Raw genomic sequence first — 13417 nt, forward strand, 5'->3', positions numbered from 1 at the left:
AGCAATCCAACCTCTAGGAAGAATGGTCGAACCTCCTCAAAGACCTATCCAAAGTCTTAAAGAAACTTACTGGTATCGAGTCATACCTCAAGGCCATAGTGGCCATAGTCACCTTATAGCATAACAGAGGCAATGGGAATGTTTTACATGGTGAGATCTAGTGGTGGTAGAAGCGACAAGTGATGGATGACAACGAGAGATATTTATGAGATTATAAAAAATAAAAATACCATATAAGGAAATTAAAACAAAGGGTGCGATGAAATGAAAGCCCAAAAAAGAGGAGTGTTTTTCTAGGAAATCGCCCACGACACTCGAACATAGACCATGCTTCGCTAGCTGGTCATTGACCAACATGCGACCAGTTTAGTAGTAGCCCTATCTTCATAGACGACAAGTAACTGTCCAACTTGAATGGATCATATAGTTTGGTTCAAATCAAAACGAGAACTAAATTGTTTGATGGTTTTGAACCAAACTGGAATCGGATTCTGATGGTTCAGTTTCAGTTCTTAGAGTCGGGAACCAGATTTAGTGATTTCTCTCTCTCTCTCTCTCTCTCTCTCTCTCTCTCTCTCTCTCTCTCTCTCTCTCTCTCTCTCTCTCTCTCTCTCTCTCTCTTCCAATAGCTTAACAAACAACTGATTAGAGGAGTATTTAAAAAAAAAAAAAAGAGAATTGCCTTAAAACTAGTAATTTAATGAAAATGGAATCATCAATTCTAAAGTCAAGAGTCCGGTCTGATCGAGTCAACTACAATACAACCATCATTGTTAGATCAAGAACAGCCTGACCTACTTGAGTCAACCATACAAACGTCCTTAGATTGATTGTCAACCCCAAGTCGACAACCCAAACTCCCCTAGTCGACCAAGCACGTATCATTGTACAAATCACGTTGAGTAAAGCATCCAAAATGACCCACCAAGTTTCATGGCTGAAAGATTGCGATCGTCACAAAGCATAATTATCACACTTAGCATGCTCAAACTAGTAAATGACCCACCAAATTTCATGAGAGGTTGTACAGATCAGTAGCATTTAGAAAGATGAAACGAAGATCTCTCTCTCTCTCTCCACAGATTTGATTTTAAAGATGAATGAATGCACATTGACAAATATATTTATGACAAAAGATGGCTGTCAAAAATACCATATAGATCACGCAATGAAGAATTGTTGGGCAGCTTTGCAAAAGGTCGAATAGTGAAGATATGGATAGATTCCGAAACACAGATTTGTAGCCACTGTTCAGATTGTCAGAATGCTGTCTCAGCAACTTCATAATGGAATTACCAGCCATTCGGATACGAAAAGTAATTTTGGTGCCTAAATTAAATAAGGTTTCATTACTAAAACTAAAGAAAATTAAAGGCAGACAGCTGTGGTGATCAAAGCCGGAAACTCATTTGACATAAAATCTCACCCTCATACGGGATGACGTCCAGAAATCTACCTATGACGACCTTCACTTCTCTTATCCAAGCAATCATTAAAACACCATTAACCCATGCTTATAGATGGAAGGAACAGGATTCGGTGATGTGCAGCATGCATGATCACCAGCCTGTACATACTCCCTACGGCATGTATCGACAATTATTCCACGTCCTGCCTCCCCAGTATAATAAGTGTCAGAATCTTAAATCAACTACACAGTCCAAGAAAAGATGCAAGTGATCCCACTCATTCTATGTACCTTATTCCATGTCTTCCTGCTACTTCCCCACGCCAATGCAGCTGCAACCATCTCAAAGACCATCACGGTCAACAAAAATGGCGGCGCTGACTTTTCGTCGATCCAAGCCGCCATAAATTCGATCCCCGACTACAACAACCAGTGGATTAAGGTGCAGGTTGCAGCTGGAGTCTACAGGTCTCCATCCTCACCAACACTCTCATTCCCTTACACCTCCTCTACATCACCGTTCCGCTCTCGATGCAGGGAGAAGGTGACCGTCAGCTTTAAGGGCTTCATCCTCCTACAAGGGGAGGGGGCGCAGCAGACGTCGATCGAATGGGGAGGCTACAGCGGGGACGCCGCTGGCGATGACACTGCAACCAGTGCCACCTTCACCACCTACGGTGCCAACTTCGTCGCGAGAGACATCACATTCAAGGTTTCCCACTCCTATCACCGCCATCCAACTCTGGTGCGAAGGAACCATCGATTCATGACATGGATCTTGCATGTTGCAGAACACGTATACTGGCAATACAAGGGAGCAGGCGGTGGCAGTGTTGGTAGCGGGAGACAAGTCTTCCTTCTACAACTGCAGGTTCATTAGCGTCCAAGACACGCTATGCGATGAGATGGGACGACACTACATCAAGGACTGCTACATCGAGGGTGCCATCGACTTCATATGGGGAGTCGGCCAATCTATCTATGAGGTATCACATAAATGCACCGAGTAGTAAGTTGATCACTCGCGGCAAGTTTTAAGTGTCGCATCATACAGGGATGCACTATATCGACGGTGAACATACCCGAACAACCGGGCTATATCACAGCCCACGGACGACAAACCTCTGGGGATCCGAGTGGGTTCGTCTTCAAGTCATGCAACATCACAGGAACTGGGAAAACCTATTTAGGGAGAGCATGGAACCACCACGCCAGGGTGCTCTTCCACCAGACATCCATGTCCGACATTGTTGTCCCTGCCGGGTGGGATGTTTGGCACCAGAGCGGTCATGAGTAAGTCTAGTCACCCACTATATATAGGATAGAATGAGAGTTTGAGATCAAGAACAGGGCTGATTAGGGTTTTCATGGCAGGAACGACATCACCTTTGCTGAATCAGGGTGCACGGGACCAGGATCAAATCACACAGGGCGCATCTCCTGGGCGAAGAAGCTTGGTGATGCTGAGCTGCAGCAGTTAACCTCCATGTCATTTATCGATAGTGAAGGGTGGCTTGCTGCACAACCATAGGCGGAGTCAACATCGGTGCCATGGTTGTTCTCAAAGAAGCAGAAGCCTGCTGGTCTCTTGATGATGGAAAGTGAGTCACTGGACATCAACTAGGATATTGTTTTAATAGATCAATGCTAAAACGTTGATCTACTAATTATTGACCAACCTAAAAGAGTAATCACTGGAGCGTTAAGACAAACACATGGTGTGCTACTGGGCTAAAGATGAAGCTGAAGTGATGAGGAGGTGTGCTTCCGCAACAAAAAGCCTTGGCTATGCATGTACTGGGCCAAAAGCCCAAGGCTTCTATAACGAGCATTAAAACAAACATAAGGTGTGCCAGTGAACCAAAAGGCCTGGTCGCGCATGCAGTGGGGCAGAAGCCTGGGTCACGCGCCTCGACCAGGACGCTTCTACGATTCAACAAGGATGAACGAGTAGTGATGATGAGCATTAAGACGAACACAAGGTGTGCAGCTAATGCAGACAGTGACCGGCCACTCACCAACCAAACAAGCATCATCGGAAATGACGTAGAGAGGCGAAGGGGCGAGATTCTTATTCTCGCTGTCAAGCCACCGCTCCACCCGCCATCAGCATCGCTCGCTCATGCAACAGAGACGGCTGCCTGCCCGCTGTCGACCAACAGTCGGAGGGCGTCCCGTCCGTCACACGAAAGACTTTGCCGTCGCCAGTCTCGAATCGACAGCGCGTCACCTTTATTTCCCCATCCATCAATCAATCCATCAAATCCATCCGTCGACGTCGGTCTCCACGTCCCATCCGGCCGTCCACCGCGTCGCCCCCCTCTTTTTGGCAACATCAAAGCGCCCGATTCGCTGCCAAGGTTTCCCGAATCGGTAAAATCCCAGGCCCCACCCGCCACGTCCGATAAAAATATCCATAAAATTATGCATTTCCTTTAATATTATTAGTTTTGGTGAAAGATTAATTTATGTCAATTTGAAATATAGTAGTTAATAACTAATGAAGCTAACTCCAATTCACCCATCGATATGAGAATAAATCTGAACATTTTTAAAGAGTCAACATCTCTTTATATCCTCCACACAAATCAGATGATAAGATCCGTCACCGGTCTTTATCGCCTTGTCCGGAACAAACATGAGTAACAACGATCATACACATAGGACTAAATAAGACAACAGTAACTTGGATATGCATCGTTCGATGGGGCCCGGTGATGAGCGGGATTCATGTGTGGCCCCCGGCGGTGGTTTCGACCATGCGGTAGGTAGTTCGGTGGAGCCGTCGCTGGGTCCCACCGGGGCGGTGGGCTGGACCCCATCCGGCACATGCTATTGGGACTCTTGATTTGACCTGGCCAGGTTAACCGGGTTCGAGCTCGGAGGCGGGCGTGCGAGAACCTGCTCCTTAATTTCGACTGCCACAATATATTACAAAGGTCCTGCAGAAGACCAACAATGTTAGAGCTACTAGAGCTGCCACACCTGAATGCTTAATCGTTCAGAGGACCGTTCTCCTTTCTTTGTTTGCTGTGGCAGTTCTACGTATCGTTTGCAGTACTACTGTGCGGCTCTGATGTAGACGCCGCGGCGATCTCATGCATGGGTTGCTGCTGCCACACCTGAATAGATATCGGAGGAAAGCGATGAAGTGACGGTGGTGATGGAGTTATTGGTTCGAGGTTTACAAGTTACGAGGTAAGGGAGATCGCGGAAACCGAAGCGCAAAGCTCCGATGCATATAATATATGTGTGTGTAATGTATACTGCATCCCAAAGTCCAAAGAACATCCACTCGATGTGGGCGCCGAGTAGAGTTCCCCGTGACTTACGCTGTTCCCCCCTGCTCTGCCTTGTTTTGCTCTCCTTTTTGCCTTGTTTTGCGCCCCACCTCAGCGTCCGAGACTGGCAGAGCAGCAGGAGTCATGGCAGACCTCGTTCCGCCACCACCGCCACCAGCACCACCACCACCGCCAGCAGCAGCGTAGTCGCGACGTAGTACCCTCTCGTTAGATTCCGTGCGTCTCACGAGACCGCTCACGCCTCCCTTGGCTTTGTTCGCTTGCTCGCTTCCCTCCCACCTTTCTCCCTTTCTCTTCCTTTCCGAGAAAGCAACAGCTTTTATTACTGGCCAGCGAGCGGGGGAAGGGAAGCGCGTGCGCCCGTGAAAAGCCGCTTTCTGCTCGGTCTCCCGTTGACCGCACTCTCGTCTCTCTCACGTGACTCGCACGTGCTCTAATCCGTCAATGGCTTGTTCGTTTCTTCATATAATGCCATAATAATAATAATAATTATTATTATTATTATGTGTATTTCTTTTTATTTAGACTGATCAAATAGAATGGTAATTATGTGATATTGACCGGACCTGATCCAATTTATTGCCAGCTCGGATATGTTGTCAGCCTCACAGCTAGCTTAATCGCATGAACAATCGATCTATGAGGTGCAATTAGGCCAAATTCCAACATGTAAAATCCAGCCACTGTAGTTGATGCAATACAGGTGAGGAAGTGGATCTGTCAACACATGTGATGGATGTGTCACTATCCATGTCACAATTAAAATTATCTGTCAATACATGATGTCTCTTTCTTCTTCTTCTTCTTCTTCTTCTTCCTCCTCCTCCTCCAAGGAAAGGAAAGGAAAGGAAAGGAAAGCTACAGCTTCCCCACTTTCCAAGACCCAAATCTTTAAAGCAAGTTGAGAAAATAAGCACAACCATGTTCCCCATTCCACCTTATTAAGTGGAGAGACATCTTTTGATTGAAAGCTTCTTTTATCACCTCCATCCATCAATCCCAATGACCACATAAGAAAAAGAATACAGAAAAATATGTCATCCAAGTTAGATCAACTGATCAAGACAAAAGGTTGGGTTTTAATCCCATCTCCTCATGTCTCCCTCCTTGACTTGAACAATCTGAGGCTAGTTTTCTTCTTTTTTTTTTGGCCTTCATTGGGACCTCGAAAGCCATGGTGATTGTTCGATGCCGAGCACAGTCGAGGGATGGTGGCGAGGAGTTGCAGGGAGGAGGAAATGGGAAGAATCATGAAACCCCAAGTAGCCGTGTTGGGAACCCCACCATGACCGAAGCCCGAGAAACACAGCTCCCATCATTTCCCAGAGCTCAATGTCCCCACTCCCCATCATTTTCAGTTGGACAAATTTAAAGATGGGGAGGGAGAAGGGTGACAGCAACTGAAGAGCAGGACATTGAAAGGTTTGTGACACCTCACACATTCCCATGCACTCCACGCTACCCCACGCACACTCCCCCGTCTCCTTCTCTCTCTCTCTCTCTCTCTCTCTCTCTCTCACTCTTTCCAAAGCCTCCCCCCCCTCCTCCGGTCTCTCCTTCTGGGCACCTTGTGCATTGTTTGTGTTGTGGCAGTAGCAGTCACTCTCCCATGATATTACATCACCTCCTGTTAATTTTCTTTTCTTGTCTTTCAATTTCCTTCTTCCTTTTTTCCTCACTCGTAACAGTCTCACTATCATCTGTTGAGCTTGTTGGTTGGCACAGTATGTTTGGACAGGAAGGCAGCCATCCCATCTTTTCTTGTCTTTCAGTCTCAGAGAGTCGATAGCTCACCTCATGCCCTCTTTGACCCGTTCTTTCCTTGTTTCTCACTCGACCGCCGGGTAATCAGGACCAGAGTCTTGAGGTTGGGAGGAGTGTAGCGCTTGCTGTGTTCGGTCGAAGGGGAGGGATGGGATCGTTGGGTATGGAGGTGGTGAAGGGGAGGAAGGCCATGTGGCTCTACCCGAGGGTGACCGGCTTCAACCCCCCTGAGAGATGGGGGCACTCGGCTTGCTTCTTCGAAGGGGTTGTGTACATTTTTGGAGTAAGTATGCAGTTGAACCTGCACTTCTCTGTTTTGCTCTCCGTTTCTGATGCTTCTCTGTGGCTTGCAGGATCGAAAACCTTTTATGAACGACTTATTTGGAAGTTTTTAGAAGCAACCTCTGTGCTTCATACTTGAGCAATAGTGATTTATTGTTTGACTTCCACCCTATTTTGTCATGCCCATTTTGTGGAGCTTGTACTTGGCATTTTTCTTGTATCCTGCTCATTGTGTACGAGCGAGTTGAGCATGGCGTTCTTCAGTTTTCTGCTACTTTTATGTCATTCATTTTGCTCTTCTTTTTGCTTTTTCTTCTTCACAAGTGATTCAAAGTTTGGGCTTCTGTTTCTGTTTGTGCTTTACCTGTGTGTTATACTTTAGATGGCATATGTAGTATATGGCAAAGTTTGGGTGTATGGAGGATCCATTGTACATCTTGATGAATCCTGGGAATATCTGATTTTTGTATGTGGATCTAGCAAGGATATTGTAATATCCCAAGATAATCTCGTAACCCAGGCATAACCACTCAAGTTTTCTTTGTAGAACATATCTATCATCCATTAATGTTATGTTGATTCAAGTTCAATCAATTCCAACTCATTCTGAAACGAAGATTAGTGTCTCTCAGCATGTATTGGGTACTCTAAATCGTAACAAAGTTGAGCATTCGAGTGTCAACATAGATCGAGTAGGGCTCGTTTTAGGCTTTTGATTGGGTTTTTTTGGCAAAGAGCTGCAGATTAATGCCTAAAAGAAGAGAGACTGACAGTCTACCATAGGAGTCAGAATTGGTTGATCGTGTCAATTTCTTTCAAGAAATTGTTCTTTAGAGTCCATAATATTTTGTTAATCATGGGGCTTGACTTAGCTTAGAAGACTAGTGATTTCTGACATTGCTTCCTAATCTGTTTTTACTTGAGTCTCCCAATTCCTTCAGTTATTGCCTTGTAGGTAGGTATGTTCCTTGCAGGTGTCAAACTTGTAGTGTTCGCCGTTCTTCCACTGCTTTGTGACAATATGTTTCGCGCAAAGGAGACTGTACAATTCCTTGACTGCCAAATCTCATGTACAAGCCGTTCTAAGAGCTTCCTGTTAATCTTTGAAAATTATTTTTTTGTTATCTCTCATGTTTCAAGAAAATGCTTGAATTGTTTTTAATGTTTACATCGGTTGACTGATTTCTTAAAGATGGCTTTCTCTTTGGGTCGATCGATGAATTTTTTCCTATTTGTTAAAACGCTCATCGTCGCTAAATAAAAATTATTTCCTGCAACACTTGGTTACAAAAATATTGTGGAAGATGGTGCTTTTGGAGATGAGAAGTGAAAGCATTTGTGTCCATCTGTAATATTTTTGGAGTACATTGCAGAGAAATCCCATGTTTGCTATTTCTGTCTTCATGGCATATTCATAAGCTGTGGTTAATAGTCATTTAACAAGACCACTGGATGATAGCACAGGTTGTAGCAGCTGTTACCATCTGCTATTGTTTTATCCTGGGATTGCGCTCCGTCTTCATGATATTTGTTTGGGTCTGGCAAGGAGATATGATTTATCTTTGAGCGAGTACAGTTGCACTTGTCCCACCAAAATTAATAGTTTCTCTCCGATATTGACAGGGATGCTGCGGGGGATTGCATTTTAGTGACGTCCTCACACTTAATCTTGAAACCATGGCCTGGAGCTCCCTCGTTACCACAGGTCAGAAGCCTGGCAGCCGAGACAGTCACAGTACTGCAATTGTGGGACACAAGATGATTGTACTAGGAGGCACCAATGGCACAAAGAAGGTCAATGATCTCCACATATTAGATCTGAGGACAAAAGAGTGGAGTCAGCCTAATTGCAACGGAACGCCGCCTTCACCGCGTGAAAGTCACACTGCCACGGTCATAGGAGATGGCAAACTATTGATATTTGGTGGTAGTGGAGAAGGGGAAGCAAATTACTTGAATGATGTTCATATACTAGATTTAAAGAACATGACATGGACTTCTCCAGAGGTAAAGGGAGACCCTCCTGCACCAAGGGATAGCCACACTGCGATAGCTATCGGAGACAAGCTTCTCATATATGGTGGAGACTGCGGCGATCGGTACCATGGGGAAGTCGACGTGCTCAACATGGAGACCATGACTTGGTCAAGGGTATGAGTTCATTAGGTTTTTGTCTTAATTATTTTTTGTGCAATGGCATTGTTTTATTCCCTTTTCTTTTCTGTTACGGGCATCTGTTTTGGGTATATGATCCGTTAATATATCTGAAGTGTCCAAATAGTGTGCTAGATGATCTCAGGCAGTACTATTTGCTAGTTGAATGCAACTGCCAGAAAGTGGCAATCTTGACCAAAGTGATAATGTACAAAAGGGAAATCATTAAAGAAATCTAATATGGCACCACGGTGACATGTAATGTTATGTTTCTTTTTTCCTACGATGAGTGCTACTGGCAGAAAGTGGTAACCATGACCAAAATGATCATATACAAAAGGGACCTAATGAATTAAGAATTCTTGAAGATAACTTGAGAAACTTAAAATCATTTCTAATTAAGTACAGGTTCTTTCAGACAACTGGGATGTAACTTCTTAAACATAGTCGATGCTGAAAGAAGTTTAGTGCTCAAGTTTTATGGTGGCTTTATCCTGTGCAGTTGGCAGTTAAAGGATCATCTCCTGGAGTCAGAGCAGGTCATGCTGCTGTGAACATAGGGACCAAGGTTAGTACCTCCTGAACTATTTGAAGTCACTAAATTCTGTTTACATTACCAAGAAGTAGCTCCTTAATCATCGGTTTGTGCAGGTTTATGTCATAGGTGGAGTTGGTGATAAGCAATATTACAGTGATGTTTGGGTTCTCGATGTTGGGATATGCTCATGGGTTCAGCTTGAGATACGGGGTCAGCAACCACAAGGGAGGTTTTCGCACACTGCTGTAGTTACCAACAATGACATTGCCATATATGGAGGGTATGCTTCTCTGTTTTGATGTGTACCATCAAAACTATTCAATATAATTTGTTGTAGCAATCAATTAATTTGTTGTGCTTTGTTTTCACAGATGCGGGGAGGATGAGCGGCCTCTAAATGAGTTTATCATTCTGCAGTTGGGATCCGAGCATCCCAATGGGCGGTATAACATCTCCATGTGCAAAATTTTTGGCAGCCACTGGATTCAAGAGAAGCGAAAATTTTTTAGGACAGAAAATTTGGTAAGAGACATCTATTTCTTCTTGTTGATGAAGCCTTCAGATGTTTAGCTTCATTATTCCGAAACTTAGTTATCTGTGTGATTCGACTTAATCATGCAGCAAACTGCTGTGGTTCCAAAAAATGGGGAACAGAGTCGTAGATCCAGTGAAGTGGAAGTAGAACCAAGGAACTCAATGGCATTGGGTATGTTTTGTCTCTTATCTTATTGCAGTAGGTGATGTCAGCATAGCATTATGCTAATATAATCACATTTCATCTTTGCTACACAGAACATATGAATGTTAAAAGGAGGAAAACCAATGATGCAAGAGTGTCAGAGAATGAATCAGAGCCGGAAGAACATTCTCTTTCGCTCTCCCAACATTCGTCTCCATCGCAATCTGACCAAGAGCAGAATATAGTTCAGAAGCTGTCGACTTCTGCTAATGACTCCATTTTGCCTCAACAATTTGCTCGGGTGAAGCTATATAATCATAGGGAACCAGTAAAAAATGTTCAAAGGAGTACCAAGGATACACACTTCTTGGGTGGTGAATCTCCTAGGCAGCCAAAGGCCGAGCAGTTCCTTCGTGCCGTGCCACCACTTAGGCAAGAGTGTGTATTACTAGGAGCAGAACCGAAGCCTCAACTTAGACCTTGTTTCTCTCCCTTGGTAGGCAAATACCATGGCATATGTTTGCATCCTAAAGATTGCTTGTTATCTTTTTATAATATAATTCTTATATTCTCTGGATTTTACCACTGTTGAATGTCTTATGCAGATTGGAGCTGAAGTTCATGGAACTGTGGATGGAGCTTTTGACTCCGGGTACCTCATGACCGCTAATGTTAATGGTCAAATTCTCAGAGGTGTCTTGTTCAGTCCGGTGAGATTATTCTTACACATATTAATGACTAATGAGTGCGAAATGGAAATTGATATCTCGATTATGGTTTTTTATCTGAAAAATTTTCTTTTAATGATGTTGCTGCGCTACAATCATCAGGGTCCAGCTGTTGCAGCTCCGAGGCCTGCGATAAATTCACAGGGTTTGACTTGCGCCACTGCAATTTTCCAGCATTCTCCAAGTCCACATGCCATACCTGTTCATGTCAGGCCACCACGGCAGCCGATCTCTGGTGTGCTACCTGAATATGGTCATCATTTGAAGCAAACTCCGCAAGTGCAAGTGGTTAAAGCCCAGCCAGTGAAGTTCAAAGGTGATATGCAAGATGTAGTCCTCACACTGGGAGGACCAGGTGGAGGTGGTCTGTCTTAAAAGTTATGCAGTCAATTAAGATTTTAGGCTTTTGTTTTGTTTGGTTTTGTTTTGCTTTTGTAAATTCTAATTTGGAAAATAAGATTACAAGTTTTGAGATGTTAGGCTTGATGGTTATTGCTGTAGTTGCTTTCATTGAATGCAAAGTATAAATCTTGATGTTGTGGTTTGTGTACATGAAGATTTGAACAAATTCATTCATGGTGATCTTGTTATGACCAATCAGCATATACTTGACTGATAAGAACAGCCCTTGGGTGCTGTCACAAGAGTCTTTGTTTTTTTTTATCTTTTCTTTTCTTGGTGTTAAAAAGCAATTTTTTTCATTGTCAAACAAACTCTCCCACCCCTTGTTTTGCTTGGTAAATGTTGAATGGACAAGAAAAGGGTTATATGATGGATCAATTTACTGGTATTGTTTCTACCTGAAACATTCAACATGGTGTTTGTTCAGTCATATCCTGCATCTGAGAGGAAAGAACAATAGAAAGAACCTTTCAATGGATGTTCTAGTGATTGGTCACTCATGGAATGCAAACCATATGAGATGTTTGTCCATGCTTCAGGAAATGTCATATTTGATTGTGTTGCTGTGTCATAATGGATGTGTCAGTGATGGGTTACCACTCATGGAATGCAGACCATATGACATTGGAGAAGAAAAAGAACCAAGTTTTGAAAGGATGTATTCTCTTAAAGATCATAGATCTTCTGAAAACTTTGGTTAAAAGATGGTGAAATGCTGTGATTTCCAGCTGTATTAGAGAATAAAATTGATTTCATTTTGGATAAAAGACAGTGAAAATTTGTGTTTTAATAGAAAGAATCCCATGTCTTCGCCTCCAGACATGTTCTAGTCTGAAGCTTGAAGCCATTGTGATGTCATATAATTTTCTCAATACATCAGTGCTTTGTGATGCTTCATTTCCTTGTTGATTTGGCTGTCCTTTCTTGATCTGAAGTTATCAGCAGGTCATATCTAATATATATATTGTTTTTCTTATCATACTTGCTATTCCCATGTGGGGTTATATATGGTATTGTGTTATGCACCATCCAAGAGGCTTGAGCTATCCTATCTTGCTTCCTGGTGTATTAAAGAATCCAAGAATGAGGCCTTTAAATTGACTCTACTAAAAGATGTCACCATATTTTTATTGTTTGGTTTTAGTTTGCTACTGAGAGATTGCCAAGGGTCACAGACCTGCAATGCACCTTCTTTTATCAGCTTTCATCTGACAAGTAATGATAGAATTCTAAGCATCCCAGGATGTTAACAAACATTAAGAACTATTAAGATTCTGAGGATAATAAATATATTATTCCTTTTTTCTCCAATAGGCATGCATGTACAGACCCTAAGATCTTAATAGAGACTGTCGAAACATGACAACAGCAATGACAAAAAGATTTGATGCAGTAATATCTAGGCTGAAGATATTGTTAACATTAACTATGAAATGGTTAGTCCTTGGAGTGGCTCTAATCCCCCATTCATATATCTCTAAGTTATTGAGGAAATGAATGCTCCTTCTAGCTTAGACCAAATCTCATGGTATTGTTTAGCTTGTGGGTTGGAAGTTGTTCCATGGTGAATGCAATTCCATACGTTGAACAATGTTAAACCAAAAATGTTGCATTGTTTCTCTGTGCAATCAACTCTCCTGCTTATTTTTAACCAATTATTGATAAATTTTTACCAGATGTGCAGGTTACACGAAGCAAATCTCATTTTTCCGGTTGCAGGTTATTGCTGATGAACAAAGAATTCCTTCTGTTGACAAATTATGTTGCATCATGACATTCATACTAATGACTCTTCACATTCGGCATTTTAGCTCCATTTTGGTAAATGTTTTACAAAACTATATCCATCAGCCAAGTCAATAATCCAAAGTTCAGAAAGACAAGTAGGTTACCTTCATCAAGAAAATAAAGAAATATATCTGACAGATACATAGGTAGTCGAGTACTGTAAAAATTGAAACAGATTTTGATTGTTCTTTAGCTTTTCTCCTTTGTGTAGGAAAATTTTGTGAAATAGGACATGCAGATGAAAAATAAATAGAAAAGCTACCAAGAGAGCAGTATTGTAATCGAAACTTGTTGAGTTAAAAGTCCAGAATGAATCTAGAGAAGTTGCCAAATAAAAAAAATTGATCAATTCTGAACTACTTTTGGATTAAT

The 13417-nt window shown here is 42.7% G+C and overlaps 2 protein-coding genes and 1 long non-coding RNA gene across 5 annotated transcripts; 2 read left to right on the forward strand and 1 right to left on the reverse strand.

Moving 5' to 3' along the window:
• Positions 1-1670: 1670 nt before the first annotated feature.
• On the forward strand, positions 1671-2939 carry LOC135644248 (probable pectinesterase 66). Its single transcript, XM_065161722.1, has 4 exons — positions 1671-2120; positions 2200-2394; positions 2463-2701; positions 2783-2939. The coding sequence occupies exons 1-4, from the start codon at positions 1671-1673 to the stop codon at positions 2937-2939; spliced, it is 1041 nt and encodes a 346-aa protein (XP_065017794.1).
• Positions 2940-3936: 997 nt separating this feature from the next.
• LOC135644614 (uncharacterized) lies at positions 3937-4992 on the reverse strand. The gene is made up of 2 exons (XR_010498528.1): positions 4741-4992; positions 3937-4530 (listed from the first exon to the last, which is right to left on the reverse strand). It is a non-coding gene; the product is annotated as an uncharacterized LOC135644614 (long non-coding RNA).
• A 1241-nt stretch (positions 4993-6233) lies between these two features.
• On the forward strand, positions 6234-11392 carry LOC135586701 (uncharacterized). Of its 3 annotated transcripts, none has more exons than XM_065162793.1 (9): positions 6234-6757; positions 8380-8907; positions 9413-9478; positions 9562-9728; positions 9820-9970; positions 10070-10154; positions 10241-10623; positions 10733-10837; positions 10958-11392. In XM_065162793.1, the coding sequence occupies exons 1-9, from the start codon at positions 6623-6625 to the stop codon at positions 11228-11230; spliced, it is 1893 nt and encodes a 630-aa protein (XP_065018865.1). In that variant the 5' UTR covers positions 6234-6622; the 3' UTR covers positions 11231-11392. The 3 variants fall into 3 exon arrangements, with proteins under 3 accessions (XP_065018865.1, XP_065018867.1, XP_065018866.1); XM_065162795.1 differs by lacking the exon at positions 6234-6757 and adding an exon at positions 6855-6989; XM_065162794.1 differs by lacking the exon at positions 6234-6757 and adding an exon at positions 7018-8292.
• The last annotated feature ends 2025 nt before the right edge of the window (positions 11393-13417 follow it).

This window comes from Musa acuminata, chromosome BXJ3-8, assembly GCF_036884655.1.
Source record: "Musa acuminata AAA Group cultivar baxijiao chromosome BXJ3-8, Cavendish_Baxijiao_AAA, whole genome shotgun sequence".
Classification (NCBI taxonomy): domain Eukaryota; kingdom Viridiplantae; phylum Streptophyta; class Magnoliopsida; order Zingiberales; family Musaceae; genus Musa; species Musa acuminata.